This window comes from Heterodontus francisci, chromosome 19 (genome assembly GCF_036365525.1).
Source record: "Heterodontus francisci isolate sHetFra1 chromosome 19, sHetFra1.hap1, whole genome shotgun sequence".
Taxonomy (NCBI): Eukaryota; Metazoa; Chordata; class Chondrichthyes; order Heterodontiformes; family Heterodontidae; genus Heterodontus; species Heterodontus francisci.
In genome coordinates, this window is record NC_090389.1 from 71,553,040 (window position 1) to 71,575,268 (window position 22,229).

Here is a 22,229-nt window from a genome sequence, read left to right on the forward strand (position 1 = left end):
AGAGGGGCGTTCCAGGGTGGCCCCACGATTCAGTGATGCCTCCCTACTCACTCCCCTCCAGGCTGTGTAGGCAAGGCGGGAGGTCCTCTTCCCCAGCGATGGCAAGAGGGGGCCCTTCCGCCTGACCAATGCAGCCTGGCTGAAGGTGGCAGAGGAGGTCAGTAGCCATGGGGCCATCCAGTGTGACTGGGTCCAGTGCCACAAGAGGATGAACGATCTTCTCTGTTCCACAAAAGTAAGTGGCACTGTATATCAGGGCTTCACTGAACCTGGATGTGCCCACACAGAGAGGCACATGTGTGCCACTGATATGCCAAAGACATGGAGGTTGGGCAGTGAGGAAAGACGTGACATAAATGGAAGAATGTATGACAGAACTTACCCTTGTCTGCTGCTCAGAGCATGGCACCAACATGAGTGGCTCACTCAGCAGGGCACACCGAGCATCCCCCACCTTTGGGCCCAGCTGCCTTCTTGTGACATGTGTCGTGTTGTTGATCTGCCATGCTTAATATCTGCCTCCTGGCTCCTCCAGGCTAAGAGGGCCCACAATGCAAGGGAGGCGAGCTGCACTGGTGGAGAGGTGCCAGACATTAGAAGGCTCACCAACGCTGAGGAGGAGGCCCTGGAGATCTCTGCGATCCATGTAGAGTACTCATTCGATGACGTAGAGCTCGGGGTCCTAGGTGAACCTACGTCCATTTGATATAAACAATGATCAATGTGAAATTGTTGTTGTTTGAGACAATGTTGCTGTAATTGTGACATGCGCAACCTCAAGACTGACAGTGCGCTCTTCCCATTGTATCTTCCGGGTCAACACTGTGAATCGACCCCGGCGATACATGTCACTTCCCACACCTCGGAGGAAGAGACATCCTCCGGGGAAGCAGTGTCGCATGACACTAACGCACCTTCCATCAACGCAGATACTGTCACCTCTGTGGGTATCCATTCGGCCTTAGAGTCTGGGTCACAAGCTGGTGCACACGCACCCGAGCAGCTGTCTGAGGCTGAGACATCCCAGGCTCCTGACAGTCGGAGAGCTGTGGGTGGCCAGGCCCATGCTGAGCCCCAGGCTACGGATGAACCTCTGCTGTTGACAGCATGTGGCATGCTGGAGCTGCTGCAGCAGTCCTGGCAACATCTGGCGGAGATGGCACAGACCGTTCACAGCCTTGAGCGGATGATAGAGTCATAGAGAAACAAGTCCTTCGGCCCACCGTGTCCGCGCCGGCCATCAAGCCTTTCCATTCTAATCCCATTTTCCCGCACTTGGCTCGTAGCCTTGTATGCTATGATGTTTCAAGTGCTCATCTAAATACTTCTTAAATGTTGTGAAGGTTGCTGCCTCTACCACCCCTTCAGGCAGTGTGTTCCAGATTCCAACTACCATCAGGGTGCGAATATTTTTCCTCAAATCCCCTCGAAACCTCCTGCCCCTTACTTTAAATCTATGCCTCCGCTAAGGGAAAAAGTTTCTTTCTATCTAACCTATCGATGTCCCTCATAATTCTGCATACCTCAATCAGATTTAAGATAAGTACTCATGTGCATCTCCATGGATGCAGTAACATGAACAATGGCTCAGTCTGCTGCTGCCTGTAATGGTGGAGACAAAGATGTTGCAGATGTGGACTGCTGCACAACAGGTGAACAAGGGTGCTGTGTAGCTTGCAAAGCATATGGTAGTTTTTATGGTGTGGAGGACCTTTGACCAATAAGGCATTGCCGTGCATCTCTTGCTCACTGCTCACCTTGCATGCGGTGTCTGGATGCTCTCTGTCCTCCCATGAGCCTTTCCTGCTGTAAGTCATCTGTGTCCTCATCGTCTGAGGAGGAGTCCTGCTGAAGTCTCTCCTCATCCTGCAAGGCCTCCTCCATATTGAGTGCGTAGTTGTGCAGAGCACAGCAAACAGCGATGATACGAGCTACCCTTTCTGGCTCGTACTGCAGGGCACCACCCGATCTCTCCAGCCAGCAGAAGCGCATTTTCAGCATGCCGATCGCCTGCTCAATGGTGGCTCTTGTAGCTCCATGGCTGGCGTTGTATCTCTCCTCTGCAGCAGTGGTGGGGTGTCTCACTGGTGTCAGGAGCCATGTCTGCAAGGGGTGCCGCTTGTCTCCAAGAAGCCACCCCTCCATCTGAGCTATTTCAGTGAACAGCAGCGGCACTGGGATGGGTGCAGGATGAAGGCGTCATGGCAGCTGCCTGGAAAGCGGGCACAGATTTGCATGAAGCATTTCCGGTGATCACATACTAGCTGTATATTGAGTGAGTGAAAGCCCTTCTGGTTTATGTATGCAGCTGGTCGCTCGGCGAGAGCCTTGATGGCCACATGGGTGCAAGTCTATGACCCCTTGCACCTGTGGGAATCCTGCGATGGAGCCGAAACCGGTGGCCTTCTGGGCCTGGCTTCCAGAGCCTGTTGTGAAGCAGACATAGTCACTAGCCCTCCAGTACAGGGCATCAATGACCTCCCTGATGCAGCGGTGCACTGCTGACTGTGTGACCCCACAAAGGTCTCCGGTGGGCTCCTGAAATGATGCCGAGGCGTAAAAGTTAAGATCCGCTGTCATTTTGTGGGCCACAGGCATAGGATGTCCACTGAAGCCCATCAGCTGCAGGTCATTGTTGCCTCTCTCGACATCTGCAATTGCCTCTGACACTGGCGCTCTGACATCTGTCATGTGGTACCTGCAGATGAGCGGCGATCTGTGGTGGCGAGCTCTCCTTGGAGGCTGCTGCTGCTGGCAACCAGGGGCCTCTGTGTGGGCTGCACCTGCCTGTTGGTTTTGTCTGCGGCGCATATGGATCCTCATGACACACGGAATAATGAATATAGGGCAAAACATCTCCATCTCCAAGTTGCAATTAAACTTGGTCACTTCACTTCTTCGAAGATACCTAACAGGGCAAAGATTTATGTTGACTGGTACATCAGCTGCTTTCATGCATCAACTATGTGGCGTGGCATGGCATTGCACATCTTAGCTCCCACTAACAGTGGCACAGCATGACCACATTCACATTGTAACAGCTGCATCGATTGGCCCACCAGCCAGATAACCTTTACACGCCTGCTGTTTCTGACACCCTCCCCACACACACGGTGACTGGAGTGCCATAGCTCCTTCACTCACACAAGCAATGGTGCAGAACGGCCACCCCTTACAGAGGTACGTTATGCTGCACCTCCCTAGGTGCCTGCAGAGTTGTGACCCCAGTAAGACCACCCCCCTCCCACCTCCCTTCATGCCTGCAGATTTGTGCCCCCGGTAATACCATCCCCCTCCCACCTCTGTACATATGCATGCAGAGTTGAGACCCATCTCGCACAAGCTCCAATGATTGCTGCTTCTGCTGTCCCACTGGCATTTCTTAGTTGTGAATGGGAGGGCATGTGAGAGACGCCTATTCACAGGAAAATGACAAGCTGTGGACTGAGGGGCGGAGGGATGCATAATGAGGCAATGTAAGTAGCGCTTTGAATATTCAAATTGGGGTGCTGCCGCCGGGAAAATGGGGCGGGGCCTTCCTGGCGTCGGTGAGCATGGTGGGCCTCTCCCAGAAGTATTTTCTGGGCCCCCCACCAGGACCCCCGACGTTGGGGGGTTGGTAAAATCTAGCCCATTGTCTCATGAAACATTAAATATCTCCCACTGGGTTTGGATTCAATTGTCCATAAAATACAAGAAATTAAAGAGATATTTTCCTTTGGACTCATGAATGCAGTTTTTGAGATTAAGTTAGAGAACTAAAGCAGAGACGTACAGACTACAAGTGCCCCATCCCTATTTTTGTTTGCAGTTATTCTATTTTTTGAGGACTTGTGTTAAAACTGAAAAGAATCCATGGATGTGTTTTTTTTACCAAGGTCACCAACAGGACACTTGAGATGTTGTCTGAAAGCCATGTGCTTTGGGATCAGTAAACAACAGAATCCTTGGTGACCTGGGGGAAAATGGTTACAGAGAAGCCTCTTGTCAAGGTCTGTGGAGGTCAGGAGGTCAACTCTCTGGGGTTTGGACATTGTTTTCAGCAGTTGGGATGTGAACTGTTTGAAGACAGTTGGTATTTTCTTGCCAAGGGAAAAAGAAACCACCCAGCTCATCTCCTTCTCTACCTCTTTGAAGAAATCCTGTGTAGATCCAGGGCTGAATTTTACCGGCCCCTCAATGTTGTGGGTCACGGTTCGGGAGCCAGTAAAATGCTGCGGGGAGAGACCCGCCTCTACCCGCAATGCTGTGAGGGGCCCGCTGCCAGGTGGTGGTGGGGGGGGCGACACTGAAGTCCCACCGCTGCTGGTAATATGCGGCGGGCCCTTTATCAGCATATGTAAATCAACATTTAACATAGTTACAAAAACTTATTAGCAGGCGGTGGCCGTCCCACTCCGATATTATGGCCGCCGTTTGTGCTCCACGTGCCTTCGGAACTCTGTACGGAGTTCCGGGTGAGAACCTGGTGGGGAGCTGGGGGGAAGTAATAAAATTTTCAGGGCGGGAGGGGTGGAGGAGCAGGGAAATCGATCTTCATTGGATGTGGGGATGGTGGGAAGGTGTTGATGGGCAAAATATTAAAGGTTGGGGGGGGGGGGGCAGTTCAGGTATGTGAGCAATCAACTGATGGTCATTTCATTGCCTGGAGTGATCATTGTGGGGGCTGGGGAAGGGCCTTCATAATTTATTTTTAAATGTATTAATCACTTATACTTACTCTTTAATAATTAAACTTATTTGTAAGGGCTTAAAGCCCTTTAAAAATGGCGTCATGACTGCGCAGTGGTGCCGGACACCGTTGCCGGGGACGCAGAGGCCGCCCCCTCTATGTCATCGGGGGCGCCGCTTTGCCCCCCTCTATTTAAATGAGTCCCCGCATGTAATATTGTGGGGGCTCAGGGATGGCACATCCACACGGGATGTATGCCATTCTTAGAGTGTGCCGCCGCAAAGTGTGGCTCACTCATAAAATTCAGCCCTCAGTGTGGGAGAGCTAAAATCCCTGGTGCTGCATAGCTCCTGGAAAGCTGAAACAAATCCAGCGATTTAAGTGTGTGCTGACAGAAAACCCTGATGCCACATTTCTGCTAGCAAGCCTACCAGAATAATTCTCAACATCTCCAGAATGGACAGCTTCTGAAACGATCTCAGTGACCCATCTCTGTATAGCCGGACGCCAGACCAAAAAAGGGACAACTGACTTCCTTCTCTTTTTTTCATCAAGAATTAGCAAGTATTTGGCCAAAGTAGTTTTTTTTTTGTTGTCTTTTTTTGGTAATAGACCTCTGCAGTGAGAACTTCTGTATTTTTTCCAGTCTGTGTGCGAGTGTAATTGGGAAATTTAAAAAGGGAACTTTCATATTTCAATCCGTGTGTTAATGCTTTGTTTCATTACTGGTTAAGTTCTGTTTTATAATAAACTGATAATTTTATTGTTTATTGAAGAAAGCTGGTTGCTGTATTTTATTCTGGGATAAAAAATAGAGCTATGATTGGCTGTATTCGTAGCTGGGTAAACATTTAAATATATGTTGTGACCTGTGGAAAAGTGGAACTAGAAAAGACAGTGCACTCCTCCCGCCTCGGTGGTAACAAGGTCCATATTGAGCTTGTTGGAGAAGAATAGAGACGAGGGACTGAATTTTACCCTTGTCGGACAGGATCCATCCACAGACCGAAAAGTCAGTGGCGATCCCGCCTCTGCCTGGCCTGGGGATCCAGTCCGGATTTTACAGTCCCTAGGCCCTTAGTAGGTCTGAGGCGGGACTTCCACCTCATTGAGGCAGGAGGTCCCATCTAACGGAGCTGCCGGCAGCTCTTAGTCCCAGCAGTGGCCACCGGGAGTGGTGTCTACTGCTGAGACTGCAACTCAGCTTCGCGAAGAAGAGGAAGGACGCTGGGGGTGATCAGTCGGGCCCTGGCGAGGCAAGGGTTGCTGACTGGGTAGGCGAGAGGCATGCTGGATGTTGGAGGTGATTGAGGCATCGGGGGGGCGGCCCTCCGTCGAGTACAGGGTGCCTGATCAGGAGACCCCCCCTCCCCACCGGCCGTCAGAGAGTCGCCTGCTTTTGTCAAGCGGCTTTTCTCAGGCCTGGATCGCCCGACCAGCCAAGGGTAAAATCCCCGTGGCGGTGGGCGAGGGCCCTTAAGTGGCCATCAATTGGCCACTTAAGGGCCTTGATTGGCCTGGGGTGGGCGGGCCATTTCCCGCTGCTCCACATAAAATTGCAGCAGTGGGTCGGGAAGGGCCCCCTCTCCTTGAGCCTCCCATTCTATTTTACACACCCCCTCCCCGCCATCATCCCACTCTTTGTGGGGGGCAGCATAAAATTCCAGCTGGGGCCTTGAATTTGGCACTGCCCGAGATGACAGTTTTCTTCGCCTTAAAACAAAATGGAGAAACTGTTGGAGGTTCTGAATTTGTCTCCTCTATAATGCTGGGTGCCAGTTACAGAAATATTATGCAGGTACAACTGATGGTAAACTATTAAGGTAAAACTCTCTGCTGATAATACATTATTACAGTAAAGCTGCCATGAAGCATGTTACCTCTGCTGACTTTGAAACCATTTCTTCACAAATTGGCTTGGGGACACAGGAAGGGACCTTAGATCCAACGTGCAAGAATTGACTCTCAGACTTTCTGGAGCATTTATACACTCAAATTTCAAAGAGTGTGATTAGATTGGTTCTTCTGAGAACAGATTGGTAGGAAATCTAGACCAACAATAACACAATATAGTACTTAAACATGGTGGGAGAATTCATTCCATTCTCTCACAAAGCAGATTTATCAATGGGGTCACAACTTTTTCTGCTCAACATCTCATAAGTGAGAATAACGTCATATGGGTGCTCTCACTAACAGTAAGTCATTAAAAAAAATTGTCAAGACATCTTAATTATATGAGGAAAAAAATAAGTAATTTGGTTTTTAGAAGCCTCTTTGGAATGAAAACAATTACAAACAGATGTTGTACCAACCGCTTTCAGATGGACTGCAAAAAATGAACATATATATTTGGAAAGGGAAACCTGTTGCATATTTATATTATTTACAGTTGGATTTAAGTTGCGTATAAAGCATCCTTCTTGCACTTTAACAGCACAATGGCGTGCTACAGGTAATTTTTCTAATCTGCATTTTGTTGTGACCTGTGCATCTAGAGAGCAGTCATTTGGCCTCACTGTATACTAATTTTACACTGCCTGCATTGTTGGGAGAATTACAGAAGGCTTGGAACACAGGGCTCAATTCATCCATATGATTACATGATCTAAGCTATGTTTTTCATAGACAATCACACGTGTGATATAGGTCATCTGATACCAATTACGTAACTGAATGTTCACCCATTGCCTATTGTTATAAAAGTGCTTCCACACTCGTGTTTAAAAATTGTGGAAATTGATTAATTTGAAAGACTGAAGAGAGTCAATACGTGCTGGACATTTTTTTTTTAATAGGTCACTAGAAGGACCTCAGGACTTTTGTTTAAAAACACACTGGAAGTCACAGATCTTCAGCTAAATAAACAGCAGGAGCCTTCGGACTAGGGGAGTTGTTTACAGAGAAGTGACATGTCAAGATTTATGGTGGTCAAGAGTTGGTTTCGTTTTGGATATTGTTTTGGTTCAGTTGCGGGGGGCTTAAGCCTGCTAAGAGAGAAGTCACCAGCTCATCTTTTTTTCACCTCTTTGGGAAACCCTGAGAATCCAGTGTGATAGCTGAAACCCCTGATGCAATAATTCTCCTGGAAAGCCTGCCAAACTAATACTCAATGTTGCCTGAAAGAACTGCTCCAAAAAGATCCCAGTTACATCCGTCTACACGTATCTGGACGCCAGAATAAAGGGCTGGGAACATATCATATCGTATCCTTTTCCTTCAAGAATTAGCTAGTATTTGGCCAAAGTTTTCTTTTTTCTTTTTTGTAAAGAGATCTCTGCAGAGAAAACATCTATTGTTTCTTTAACCTATGTGTGTTGGGGTAATTTAGAAAGATACTTTCATATTTCCACCTGTGTTAATGTTTTTCCTCTTTATTGAACAAGTCTTGTTTTACAATAAATTAATAATTTTGTTGCTTATTAAAGAAACCTGGTTGGTGGATTTTATTCTGAAATAAAAATAGAGTACATAATTGGCTGTATTGGTAACTGGGTAAAACATTTAAATATATGTTGTGACCCATGGAGAAGTGGAACGAGAGAAAGACAGTGCACTCCTCCAGCCATGGTCGTAACACTATAGACAAGCAGTATTGTTTTACAGCCAACAAAAGAATAGAAAGCACCTGAATAGAGATTGAGCTATATCAGTTCAGTTCCAAGTGGATAAAATTCATAAGAGGTGATATCACCTTACGGTTGGAAAAAATCAGACCCACACACTGATGCTGCTTGGGTGTACTTTCCTTTTTATTAATGAAAAATGTTCAAATTAGACTCATTACAACACAAATGTACTGAGCAAGCATACTCATCCTCCCAAGTACCAATGAAAAAATTAAACTGAATTCTATACAAGGGATAGAATCAGTGCAAAAATATAGTAGGGTTTCCCATAAGACCATAGTGGAGTCTAATAATAGTAAATTGAAATGTCCAATGGCAGCTTATTTAAAAAGTCTTTATAAAAACAAATACAATTTGACCATACAAGAAATGCAGTAAAATAAATTGTACTACCATTTCTTTATAGGTATTAAAACACACAGCCACATTTTTCACATAACTCTTACATCATAACAAATGGTGATAATGTAACAGGAATTCAGATATTATTCCAGACTGTATGCATGCCGAATATTTAGTGTGTCCCGCAGCATGATGTCACGTAATCGCCACAGTGCATCAACCATGGTTGTGTGAGCACCTTTGCTCTTTAACCAGTGAGAGGGTAACCGGCTCTCTTGTTCTTTTGTAAGGTGGACATCTTGCCTTCTTGCTGTAAAGGAACATAAGGCAATGTGATATAAGTAGGTGTGTATTTGTTAATTTCATTACTATTTTTGGCAGGTGTAGCTCAAAGTTGGAAAAACCAGGTCACAACATGGTCCCTCCACAGCCATCCTGGAGCTGAAAATTACTTCTGAAATGCAATAAAAATCCTCAGGCAGGAACAGTAACACATTTAAAAATGCAGTCTATAAAGTGCAGTGGAGGAGAGATTTCTTTTAGTTTACTGGATAGCTGCTTAAATGTTGTCTGTTATGTTGGGTTTGCGAGAAATTTCTACTTTTTGAAGAAGACATTATGGGGCAAATTTTGTGAAGCTGCTATTCCTCTGCATTTCCCAGGGATTCATTTTAATGACCAGATGCAAACTGGGTGTGCTGATCTCTGTGCTCAATATACTGATCCATTATCTGAGTGAGTGCTGCCTTGCTGAATTTAGGTTTACACTTAAAAGGAAGAATTAAGGAAAATCTTAAAAAGGCACTAGTGGACAACACCATTTCTACTATTCTCCACACCACATAGGAACATAAGAACAGGAAGAGGTCATTTAGCCCCTCGAACCTGTTTCGCCATTCAATGAGAAACAGTATGGATGACCTCACATTTGCCTACATTGAAATCCATTTGTTACATTTTTGCCCGTTTAGAACTATGCAAATAATGGAATTATTTTTAAAAATATCTTATAATAGATACATTGCTAACCTGCACATATTTATGACTTCATGTCAGCTGCTGGAACATCTCATGCCACATAACTTGTTTTTAGTTTGTAAAAGCTGCATTGATTAATGATATTTGTCTTCTTCCTTTGACTCCAAAGTAGGTGATTGGTTGGTGAGTGTTTTATCATTTATCTTTCAAAACTCAGGTAATTTTAGAAATTGTAAGGTTTTTATTTGGTAATACTACTTAAGCTACTTAAAGCAGCCAGAAGTACTGCACAAAGAACAGCTAGGCGTTGCGCAAACGACTACTGGCAACACCTATGCAGTCATATTCAGCTGGCCTCAGACACCGGAAACATCAGAGGAATGTATGATGGCATGAAGAGAGCTCTTGGGCCAACCATCAAGAAGATCACCCCCCTCAAATCTAAATCGGGGGACATAATCACTGACCAACGCAAACAGATGGACCGCTGGGTTGAGCACTACCTAGAACTGTACTCCAGGGAGAATGCTGTCACTGAGACTGCCCTCAATGCAGCCCAGCCTCTACCAGTCATGGATGAGCTGGACATACATACAGCCAACCAAATCGGAACTCAGTGATGCCATTGATTCCCTAGCCAGCGGAAAAGCCCCTGGGAAGGACAGCATTACCCCTGAAATAATCAAGAGTGCCAAGCCTGCTATACTCTCAGCACTACATGAACTGCTATGCCTGTGCTGGGACGAGGGAGCAGTACCCCAGGACATGCGCGATGCCAACATCATCACCCTCTATAAAAACAAAGGTGACCGCGGTGACTGCAACAACTACCGTGGAATCTCCCTGCTCAGCATAGTGGGGAAAGTCTTTGCTCGAGTCGCTCTGAACAGGCTCCAGAAGCTGGCCGAGCGCGTCTACCCTGAGGCACAGTGTGGCTTTCGTGCAGAGAGATCGACTATTGACATGCTGTTCTCCCTTCGTCAGATACAGGAGAAATGCCGTGAACAACAGATGCCCCTCTACATTGCTTTCATTGATCTCACCAAAGCCTTTGACCTCGTCAGCAGACGTGGTCTCTTCAGACTACTAGAAAAGATCGGATGTCCACCAAAGCTACTAAGTATCATCACCTCATTCCATGACAATATGAAAGGCACAATTCAACATGGTGGCTCCTCATCAGAGCCCTTTCCTATCCTGAGTGGTGTGAAACAGGGCTGTGTTCTCGCACCCACACTTTTTGGGATTTTCTTCTCCCTGCTGCTTTCACATGCGTTCAAATCCTCTGAAGAAGGAATTTTCCTCCACACAAGATCAGGGGGCAGGTTGTTCAACCTTGCCCGTCTAAGAGCGAAGTCCAAAGTACGGAAAGTCCTCATCAGAGAACTCCTCTTTGCTGACGATGCTGCTTTAACATCTCACACTGAAGAATGCCTGCAGAGTCTCATCGACAGGTTTGCGTCTGCCTGCAATGAATTTGGCCTAACCATCAGCCTCAAGAAAACGAACATCATGGGGCAGGATGTCAGAAATGCTCCATCCATCAATATTGGCGACCACGCTCTGGAAGTGGTTCAAGAGTTCACCTACCTAGGCTCAACTATCACCAGTAACCTGTCTCTAGATGCAGAAATCAACAAGCGCATGGGTAAGGCTTCCACTGCTATGTTCAGACTGGCCAAGAGAGTGTGGGAAAATGGCGCACTGACACGGAACACAAAAGTCCGAGTGTATCAGGCCTGTGTCCTCAGTACCTTGCTCTACGGCAGCGAGGCCTGGACAACGTATGCCAGCCAAGAGCGACGTCTCAATTCATTCCATCTTCGCTGCCTTCGGAGAATACTTGGCATCAGGTGGCAGGACTATATCTCCAACACAGAAGTCCTCGAAGCGGCCAACACCCCCAGCTTATACACACTACTGAGTCAGCGGCGCTTGAGATGGCTTGGCCATGTGAGCCGCATGGAAGATGGCAGGATCCCCAAAGACACATTGTACAGCGAGCTCGCCACTGGTATCAGACCCACCGGCCGTCCATGTCTCCGTTATAAAGACGTCTGCAAACGCGACATGAAATCGTGTGACATTGATCACAAGTCGTGGGAGTCAGTTGCCAGCATTCGCCAGAGCTGGCGGGCAGCCATAAAGACAGGGCTAAATTGTGGCGAGTCGAAGAGACTTAGTAGTTGGCAGGAAAAAAGACAGAGGCGCAAGGGGAGAGCCAACTGTGCAACAGCCCCAACAAACAAATTTCTCTGCAGCACCTGTGGAAGAGCCTGTCACTCCAGAATTGGCCTTTATAGCCACTCCAGGCGCTGCTTCACAAACCACTGACCACCTCCAGGCGCATATCCATTGTCTCTCGAGATAAGGAGGCCCAAAAGAAAAGAAAAACTACTTAAGCTTAGTAGATTGGGAAACAGTTAATTAAGAAAGTGATTAAGTAATTAAAATGAATTTTAAAACAGAAGTAACAATGACAAGACAGGTGTTATGTTACAGCTGCGGCACGTGTGAGCTTTTGGATGCCAAGGTGATCCAGAACAAACATGTCTGTAGAAAGTGTAAGCAGCTACAGGAATTCCTGATCAGATTACTGATCTGGAAGCCGAACTGCAAACACTGCGCAACATAAGGGAGGGAGAGAAATACCTGGACGCTTTGTTCCAGAAGATGGTCACACCTCTTAGAACAGGGTCATCTATTTTGGTCAGCAGCGAGGGACAGGAGGATGAGACCGTGAGTGAGGCAGGTAAAGGGATCGAGCAGACAGTAGTGGAGGAGCCTCAGATTTTGCAATTGACAAACAGGTTTCAGGTGCTCTCAACCTGTGTGGACGAAAGCGAGGTCTGCAAGGTGGATGAGCAGACTGGCCATGGCACTGTTGCACAGGAAGCCATTCAAATGGAGGGAGCAAAAAGGAATGTAGTGGTAGTAGGGGATAGTATAGTGAGGAGGATTGACACTGTTCTGTGCAGCTGACAGCTGTGTTGCCTACCTGGTGCCAGGGTTTAGAACATATGCTCAGGGCTGGACAGGAACTTGGAGTGGGAGGGGGAGGATCCAGTCATCGTGGTCCATGTAGGTACCAACGACATAGATAGGACTAGGAAAGATGTTCTGCTTAGACAATATGAGGAGCTAGGTACCAAATTGAAGAACTGAACCGTAACGGTAATAATCTATTATTACCTGAGCCACGTGCCAATTGGCAGAGGGCAGATAAGATTAGTGAAATGAATACGTGGCTCAAAGACTGGTGTGGGAGAAGTGGGTTTCGGTTTGTGGGGCACTGGCAGCAGTACTGGGGAAAGTGGGGGCTGTACCGTTGGGACAGTCTGCACCTGAACCGTGCTGTGACCAGTGTTCTAGCAAACTGTATAACTAGAGAAGTAGAGAGGGCTTTAAAATAAACAAAGGGGGGGTGAGGGATCAAGCATGAGTAGACATATCAAAACAAGGGGTAGAGTCAAGGCACGAGAGCAGAATAGTAATATAGGGAATGAAGTTCAGAAAATAGCAGAAAGGGACAGAGAGGAAAAAACCTAATAACACACCAACAGTTGAGACTAGATGTTACAAAGATAACAAAACGACAAAACTAAAGGCTCTGTATCTGAATGCATGTAGCATTCATAACAAAGCAGACAAACTGATAGCGCACATTGAAGCAAATAAATATGACTTGATAGCTATTATGGAGACGTGGCTGCAGGATGACAAGGACTGGGTCCTGAATATTGAGAGGTATATGACGTTCAAAAAGAATAGGAAGCTAGGTAAAGACGGAGGGGTAGCACTCTTAAACAAGGATGGCATTGGTGCAATAGTTAGAGATGACCTTGGTTCAGGAGATCAGATGTAGAATTGGTCTGGGTGGAGGTGAGGAATAGTAGGGGAAAGAAGTCACTAGTAGGAGTGGTCCACAGGCCCTCTTACAGTAACCATAATGTAGGACAACGTTTACAAGAAGAAATATTGGGTGCTTATGATTAAGCAATGGCAGTAATCGTGGGTGATTTTAATCTACATATAAACTGGAAAAATCAGATTGACAATAGTAGCCTGGATGAGGAGTTCATAGAATGCTTTCAAGATAGGTTCTTAGAGCAGCACATGTTCTAGAACCAACCAGAGAGCAGGTTATATTAGACTTTGTATTGTGTAATGTGACAGGATTAATTAATGACCTCAGAGTAAAGGCACCTCCAGGTAGCTGCAACCACAATATGACTGAATTTTACATATAGTTTGAAAGAGAGAAGAGCAAGTCTAAGACTAGTATTTTAAACTTAAATAAGGGCAACTATGTGGGTATGAAAGCAGAGCTAGCTGAAGTGAACTGGGTTATTAGGCTAGGAGATAGATCAATAGAGAAGCAGTGGCAGACATTCAAGGGGATATTTCAGAATACTCAGAATAAATCTGTAAAGAAAAATTCTAAGGGGAGGATCCATCATCCGTGGTTAACTAAGGAAGTTAAAGAAAGCATCAAACTCAAGTAAAGGGCATATAATTGCGCAAAGGTGAGCGGCAGGTCAGATGATTGGTCAGAATATAAAGAACGGCAGAGAACGACTTAATCCGGAGAAAGAAATGAGAGTATAGAGAAAGCTAGCTAGAAATGTAAAAACGGATAGCAAGAGTTTCTACAGGTATTTAAAAAGGAAAAGAGCAAGTAAAGTGAGTATTGGTCCTCGAGAGAGTGAGAAAGGGGAGTTAATAGTAGATAATAAGGAAATGGCAGATGAAATGAACTAATATTTTGCTTCAGTCTTCACTACAGAGGATACAAAAACATTCCAGTAATAGTTGTAAATCAGGAGGTGGAAGGAAGAGAGGAACTTGCTGAAATTACAATCACCAGTGAACCAGTGCTGACCAAAATGAAGGAGCTGCGGGCTAACAAGTCCCCGGGTTCCGATGGGCTTCATCATAGGGTCTTAAAAGAAGTGGCTAATGAGGCAGTAGACGCATTGCTGTTAATTTTTCAAAATTTGCTAGATTCTGTAAAGGTTCCATCAGACTGGAAAGTAGCAAATATAATCCCTCTATTTAAGAAGTGTGTGGGGGTGGGGGTGGGAGGAGGCAGAAAACAGGTAACTATAGATCAGTTAGCTTGACGTCTGTCATGGGGAAGGTATTAGAATCGATCATTAAGGAGGCTATAGCTGGGCACTTCGAAAACTCAAGGTAATCGGGAATCGTCAGCATGCCTTTGTGAAAGGGAGATCATGTTTAACCGATTTATTGGAGTTCTTTGAAGGAGTGACAAGTGCCGTTGATAAAGGGGAGCCCGTTGACGTACTGTACTTGGATTTCCAGAAAGCATTTGAAAGGTGCCACATAAAAGGTTACTGCACAAAGTAGGAGCTCATGGTGTAGTGGGTAACATATTAGCATGGATAGAAGATTGGCTGGCTGGCAGAAAACAGAGCCTATGCATAAATGGGTCTTTTTCTGATTGGCAGAATGTGACGAGTGAAATCCTGCAGGGGTCTGTGCTGGGGCTTCAACTTTTTACAATCTATATCCATGACTTAGATGAGGGGAGCGATGGTATGATAGCTAAATTTGCAGATGACACAAAGATAGGTAGGAAAATATGTTGTGAAGAGGACATAAGGAGCTTGCAGACTGATATAGATAGGTTGAGTGAGTGGGCAAAAATCTGGCAGATGGTGTATAATGTGGGAAAACGTGAAGCTGTTCACTTTGGCAGGAAGAATAAAAAAGCAGAGTGTTACTTAAACGGAGAACGACTGCAGAACTCCGAGTTGCAGAGGGATCTAGGTGTTCTGGTGCATGAGTCACAAAAGGTTAGTATGCAGGTACAGCAAGTAATAAAGAAGGCTAATGGAATGCTATCGTTTAGTACGAAAGGAATTGAAAATAAACGTAAGGATGTGATGCTTCAGTTTTACAGGGCATTGGTGAGACCACATCTCGAATACTGTGTGCAGTTTTGGTCTCCTTATTTCAGGAAGGATGTGAATGCTTTGGAGGCAGTTCAGAGGAAGTTTACTAGATTGATACCTGGAATGAGCGGGTTGTCTTATGAGGAAAGGTTGGACAGGCTGGGCTTGTTTTCACTGGAGTTTAGAAGAGTGAGGGGAGACTTGATTGAAGTATATAAGATCCTAAACAGTCTTGACCAGGTGGATGTGGAAAGGATGTTTCCTCTTGTGGGGGAGACCAGAACTAGGGGGCACTGTTTTAAAATTAAGGGTTGCCCTTTTAGGACAGAGATGAGGAGAAAAACATTTTCTCTCAGAGGGTTGTGCGATTTTGGAACTGTCTGCCTCAGAAGGTGGTGGAAGCAGGGTCACTGAATAATTTTAAGGCGGGGTAGACACATTCTTGTTAGGCAAGGGAATCAAAGTTATCAGGGGTAGAATGGCCTACTTCTGCTCCTAATTCATACATTATGCACTTATTAATTTCATGCATCATATCTTACCTGAAAGGGACTGGTCCCACTTGCTGACAGTATTAGAGTCGGCACTGAGCCCCTCAATATATCTCAGGTAAGCTTCAGAGTGCAGTAACCGCTGAGTCTTTGGTGGAGGAGCCACAAACATCGGCGTTGATGGCTGCTGCTGGATAGTCTGTTGAGCTACGACTTGTTGTGTAGGATACGGAGGTGGAGCCGGCTGACCCTGAGGTCCAAGATTAGGATGAATACCAATCTAAAACAGTCATTATTGTAAACATTAAGACATTGAGCTAAACTATATTAAAATTACAGATTCTAATTTGCTTTCAGCTTTTACTATAACATGTGATCTAAGTGTAGTGTATTTTTAAACAAATAGGATTGATCTAATCATACCTAGTATTACAAAGCAATTATATTCCATGAACACAAATCTTATCTTGAGAAAGTACCCAAGAAAATAACTTGTTTTACCTGCTGACCATATGGGGTTCCTGTAGTGGTCACAGTCGGTGATCCTCCCACCATGGTAGTCACACTCTGACCTATTACACCTGCAGTTTCAATGGAATACATTTCAGGGGATTTAATACCTAACCAAAGATTCACCACACTTACTGTATTTTGACACGATTATCTGAACTAAATGTAACTATTTTATAATATATGACCTGTGCCAAAAAACTTTTATAATGGTTTTCGAACTAGGCTAACCTGCTGAAAACAGAGAGCAAAATTACTCTCTAATTAACAATTACTCCTTTCTACAGAAGGAATAGGAGCAGGAGAGGCCATATGGCCCCTCTAGCCTGCTCCTTCAACAAGATCACAGCTGATCTTCTACCTCAACTCCGCTTTGCCACCCTGTACCCACATCCCTTGATGTCCAAAAATCTATCAACCTCAGTCTTGAATACACTCAAAAACTGAGCACCCACAACACTCAGAGATAGAGAATTCCAAAAGATTGACAACTGTCTGAGTGAAGGAAGTTCTCCTTGCCTCAGTCCGAAATCGTCAACCCCTTGTCCTGAGACTATGACCCCTAGTTTTAGATTCTCCTCCCAGGGAAAATAGCCTCTCCATTTAGTTGAATTTTAACTAGGAAAAAAATGTAAACATCCTTGGGGCCACGTGCCATCATGCCACTGCGATCTGTCTCCTCAATCATGTGGCGGGGTGGGCTCTGTGATGCCAGTAATGGCGCCATTTTTAAAGAGCTGTCAGACCTACACATTTGAAGCCCGTACCACCCCCACCCCCCACAAAAACACAAATTATTTTTGGCCTGTTCCACCCACCGCCCCCCCCCCCCCAATATAAAGGAAATAAATGGCTGCCCCGTTCCACCCCCCAAAACACTTGCATTTAAAATGTGATCTTTCTCCCCTGCCAACTGCACAAAGTGCAGAGATCACCCCTTCCCCACGCCCCTACACATGCATATTTGACACCCCACACCCCCCACCACACTAAAAATCCTAAGTTCTCCCCTTCCCCACCTCGGTGGCGCCAGCTTTCCCTGGATGGGAAAGTGAAGGTGCATGAGTGCCAGCCACTGCAAGCAAGATCCCGGACAGTCGGCAAAATCGCAGTGAAAGGTCTGTTAATTTATTCATGTCCTTTATTTAAATATTTAAAGTTGGGTCCCATTGCTGAGCGGCAGGGATGCTGCCATGGAGCCTTGCCACCGCCGGGAAGATTGGGCCTGGCAATCACAGTGTCGGGCTCCGCGGCATGCCACTGCCGGTGTGACCTTCTGGCCCCCCTGCCACAGAGCCCAACGTCGGGACCTGAACAAACTTCAGCCCTTGGAGTGTGTTGAGCAGTGTAGGGTATTGGGTTCCACACCCCTTCAACTGCTGAGTTTTCAATCTTACCCTTGCTGGGAGATGCTGAGTAGCCCAGTGATTCTCCACGGGCAAGAAGGAAAAAGTTGAAGGGAGTTATTCCCAAGCCCCTGACAGCTGGTCTAAAGCAGCATGTGTGAAAACCCGGGAGTAGGTTACCTGCTCTCCCTCAAAGACCATAGGCTGAATTTTACCAGTCCCTCGATGCCGCTGCGCAGGGGCCGGTAAAATGCTCGGAGAGAGGCCTGCCTCGACCCGCAACGTCGAGACAGGCCCACCGCATCTCCACCAACACTTCCAGATTTTTCGTTGAACAGACAGCCGTCACTCTGCATTACAGAACGGGTCTAACTCTGCATTCTTAAAGGGAGGAGGGAGGGGGGATATGCAGGGATCTCACTCTGCATTCTTAAAGGGGGGTAGATACAGGGGTCTAACTCTGCATTCTTAGAGGGAAGGGGGGATATGCAGGGGTCTAACTCTGCATTCTTAAAGGGGGAGATACGCAGGGGTCTAACTCTGCATTCTGAAAGGAAGGGGGTCTGGGATTACTGGACAGAAAACTGTGCTGGCATGAAGAGAGGTACTGTGTACCATCCCTCTGTTAACAGTGTACGGTCTTTGTTTGTGAGGGGGCAATGGCACAGTAGGCACCCTGTGTGTGGGGAGGGTGCCAGAAAGGCCATGAAGGTTTTATGGATGGAGGGGACAATCGATTCAGCTAATAGGATCTTGATGTGATCATGTGTGCCACTCTGAGTGTTGGTCAAGATGGGCAATGCCATAGCACGCCACATACTTGATCCAGGAAAGCAGCTGAAGCACCCGTCAACACCAATCCATGCCCTGTTAGGAACCTTCAAATACATGCAGGGTTCAACTTTATTTATCACATGGAAATAGGTATGGCTCATCCTACATTGTGTGATTCTCTGCACGTGAGGATCCGTATGCGCCAGAGGCATTATCAACAGGCAGGTGCGATCCAAGTAGAGGCCCCTGGTCGTGAGCAGCAGCCCCCAAGGGGAGGACGCCATTACAGTTGCTGTGCATCTACAGGCCCCATATGACATGCCATCAGATGTCGGAGCACCAGTGTTAAGGGAGATTGCGCATATAGAGAGGGCGGTGACACGTCTCTGTGCCCTGCTCAAGGATGACCTGCAGCCCATGGGCTCCAGTGGACATCCCATACCTTTGTTCCTCAAAGTGGCAGCGTTCTCATGCCAGATACCTCTGCTTCCTTTTAGGGGTCCACCAGAGACCTTTGTGGGGTCACACAGTCAGCAGTGCACCGCTGCATCAGGGAGGTCACCAATGCCCTGCACTGGACGGCCAGTGGTTCTGGCACCATTGCTGGAGAACCATAGCTTATAATGTTCATAGACTGCACTCATGTGGCCATCAGGCCTACTGCCAGGCCACCACCTGCAGACATTACCATTAAAGGAGCCCTCTCAATCTAGGTGAAGCTGTTATGTGAACACCGCGGCTGCTTGCAGCAAATGTGTGGCTGCTTCTCAGGCAGCTGCCATGACACCTGGGTCTTGAGTCAGTCCCAGCTGCCACCGTTGTTCACTGAACTGGCTCAGATGGAAGGGTGGCTTCTTGGAAATAAGGGCTATCCTTTGCAGACATGGCTCCCGACACCAGTGAGAGACACCACCACCGCTGCAGAGGAGAGATACAACACCAGCCACTGAGCTACATCAGCCAACATTGAGCAGGAGATCGCCATGCTGAAAGAGCACCTGCAATGCCTGGATGGATAGGGTGATGCCCTGTACTATGGGCCGAAAAGGCCAGCTCCTTTCTTTGCTGCTCTGCACAACTACGCACCCAATAGGGGCCAGGCCTGGAATGATGAGGAGAGACGTCAACAGGATTCCTCCTCGGACTATGAGGACGCTGAGGACCTACAATATGAAAGACGCATGGGAGGGCAGATGGCACCCAGGCTCTGCACGCAGGGCTAGCAGTGAGCTAGGGACGTATGGAAGTGGCTTATCAGACAAAGGCTGTCTGCTCCATAGGAACCGACATGAGCTCTGCAAGCCACACATTACCCTTGCTCACCTGCTGTGCACCAGTCTACATCTGCAGCATCCCTGTGTAAACTATTAAAGGCAGCAGCTGACTGGGCCAATCTCCATGGCCCTGAGTCCGTGGAGACGCTCATGAGTAATGGTGGCATGGCAATGCTGTTATTGCATACGTTGGCTCTCCTGAAGGGCCAACGGTGCAAAGGGATATGATATTGGCGCTACATGCTGGCACACATCATTCGCACAGAGAAAAGGACACACATGTTGGTGAGGAACATTTAGTGAAAGACGCATTTACATTGCTGTGACACCCGTGCATTCCCATTTGTGTCAATGTGTTCTCTGTAAACCTCTGCAATACCTTTTATGGTCTATTTAAGTCTTTTGTCCTGGAATGTGCAAAATTAAGATTATTCACCCAGGTGCAGCACGCCTACAAGAAGGAATGTTATACTTGAGTGGGAGAAGAGGACCGCAACTTCATAGGACATTGGGACACAGCAGGGTAAGTATGTGGCAGCAAAGCAGAAAGTGCTGGGGTCACTCAGCAGGTCAGGCAGCAACTGTGGAGAGAGAAGCAGAATTAACTTTCAGGTCTGTGAACTTGGACAAGTTAACTCTGCTTTTCTCTCTAGCGAAGATGCCAGACCTACTGGATTTCTGCAGCACTTTCTGCTTTGTTGCCAGATTGACAGCAGCCCCACTCTTCAGTAGTCAGTTAAGTCTTTCTTTGACAGCTGTCAGGAAGCAGGGGCTGCAGCGCTTAAAATAGGTCCCCAGCACCTGCTGCACAACTGTCAAAGACTCTCTCACTGCGCCGAAATGTCCCACCTCATCCTGTGTAATATGAGGAGGGCGACTCGGCGCCGTGATTCTAATGAGCCCCCGTGATTAATATCGCAGGGACTACCATTGCTACAGTTCTAACCTTACAACAATTATGAAACAAATACATTTAACTGCCCAAAAAGAGCACACAGTTATTCTGTGTTTCAACAGTACAAAATTACATTCACAGATCTTATAGTTACTTGGGAAAAATAATCTGTTTAGCAAGAAAATAGATTAGCATTTACATCATCATTTGACAATGTTTGTGGAACAATTTTGGAAAGTTGTTTTATCTGTCAATCACCTCATGTTTAGAGTGACAGTTTGACAGAAAATAGTAGCTTTCTTATATTATGAAAGGAAACCATTAGAAGATATACTGCTAGAAATCATTATATTTATTTCAACAGACCAAATCAGAACATGACAATTTGGTCTAAAAATGCACCGGTACTTTCAGAATGAAAAATGTACTAAGAAATTAGCATAAACTATTCAGTACACAAAAACCCCAAGACTCTTAATATTTCTCCCAACTTCTGGAATAAAAATTACAATGAATGGCATATCATAACTATTCTGTAATCATCTCTTGCTGAACTTTACATAATTAGTATCAATGGTTGCTTAAAGCAGATGACACATCATAAACAAGATAATGATTTAGCAATGATGTTCTTACCCAATGGTTGAATGCCTGGGGGAAGGTGGGGTGGTGGAAGCACCCCAGGGTGAAGTGGCTGCATGCTGCCCAAGCTGGCCATGCCATCAACTGGGCCTTGTAATGGTGGCATGCCCTGTGGGTAGCCACCTATCATGCCTTAAACGATAACAACAAATTTCAAACATGCATCAAGGATGTCAATAACGTGCAACACAGTCTGCATCAATGTTCCCTCTAAATTAGTTGTGCTAATTTGATAAGAAAACCTCTCTTATATGAATAATTTTGGATCATTAATATATTGGCAGGCAACAATAAAGGAAGCGGTTATATTGAATTTATGATTGGTTTCTTAAGTCATGAACATGTAACTTTGTTTCCTAATCCACTTGAATAATTAGAGGGAACCTTGGTCTGCAAAATGAAGCATGCACTACAAACTAATGGTTGAGGAGATCTACAACTACTTGAAGGAATGGACTGTATTAGTATGTGGTGATGAGGTAACACGAGTAATAAATGAACAGATACACATTTTACCAAGTATTTGCATGGTAATAGAATGTGTCTGCTCACATCTCTATGTAGTCTACTTTGAAATCTAATTTTCTGACTGAAATGTTGGATTACCTACCTTTGGTAGGGTCTTCTCCATTCTCTGAATATTATCCACCACATACCAAAGTCCTGTCATCCAATGGGGAAAAAATACAGGGACATTGTCCCTTTAACACATTTTCAGTGTAATATTAAGGTAAGCCACATGATTCATCCTCTTTCTG

At 46.1% G+C, this 22,229-nt stretch overlaps 1 protein-coding gene across 5 annotated transcripts in view; it reads right to left on the bottom strand.

Annotated features, from left to right (window-relative positions):
• Positions 1–8,410: 8,410 nt before the first annotated feature.
• Positions 8,411–22,229, bottom strand: part of pbrm1 (polybromo 1) — an 85,391-nt gene continuing 71,572 nt past the window's right edge. For 4 of the 5 annotated variants that reach the window (XM_068051914.1, XM_068051911.1, XM_068051910.1 and 1 more), the window contains 4 exons: positions 21,466–21,603; positions 16,532–16,611; positions 16,082–16,310; positions 8,411–8,953 (listed from right to left, as the gene is read on the bottom strand). In XM_068051914.1, the coding sequence (XP_067908015.1) occupies positions 8,787–8,953; positions 16,082–16,310; positions 16,532–16,611; positions 21,466–21,603 (614 nt within the window). In that variant the 3' untranslated portion in view covers positions 8,411–8,786. The remainder of the gene's footprint in view (positions 8,954–16,081; positions 16,311–16,531; positions 16,612–21,465; positions 21,604–22,229) is intronic. The other variant, XM_068051912.1, reaches the window with a different exon arrangement.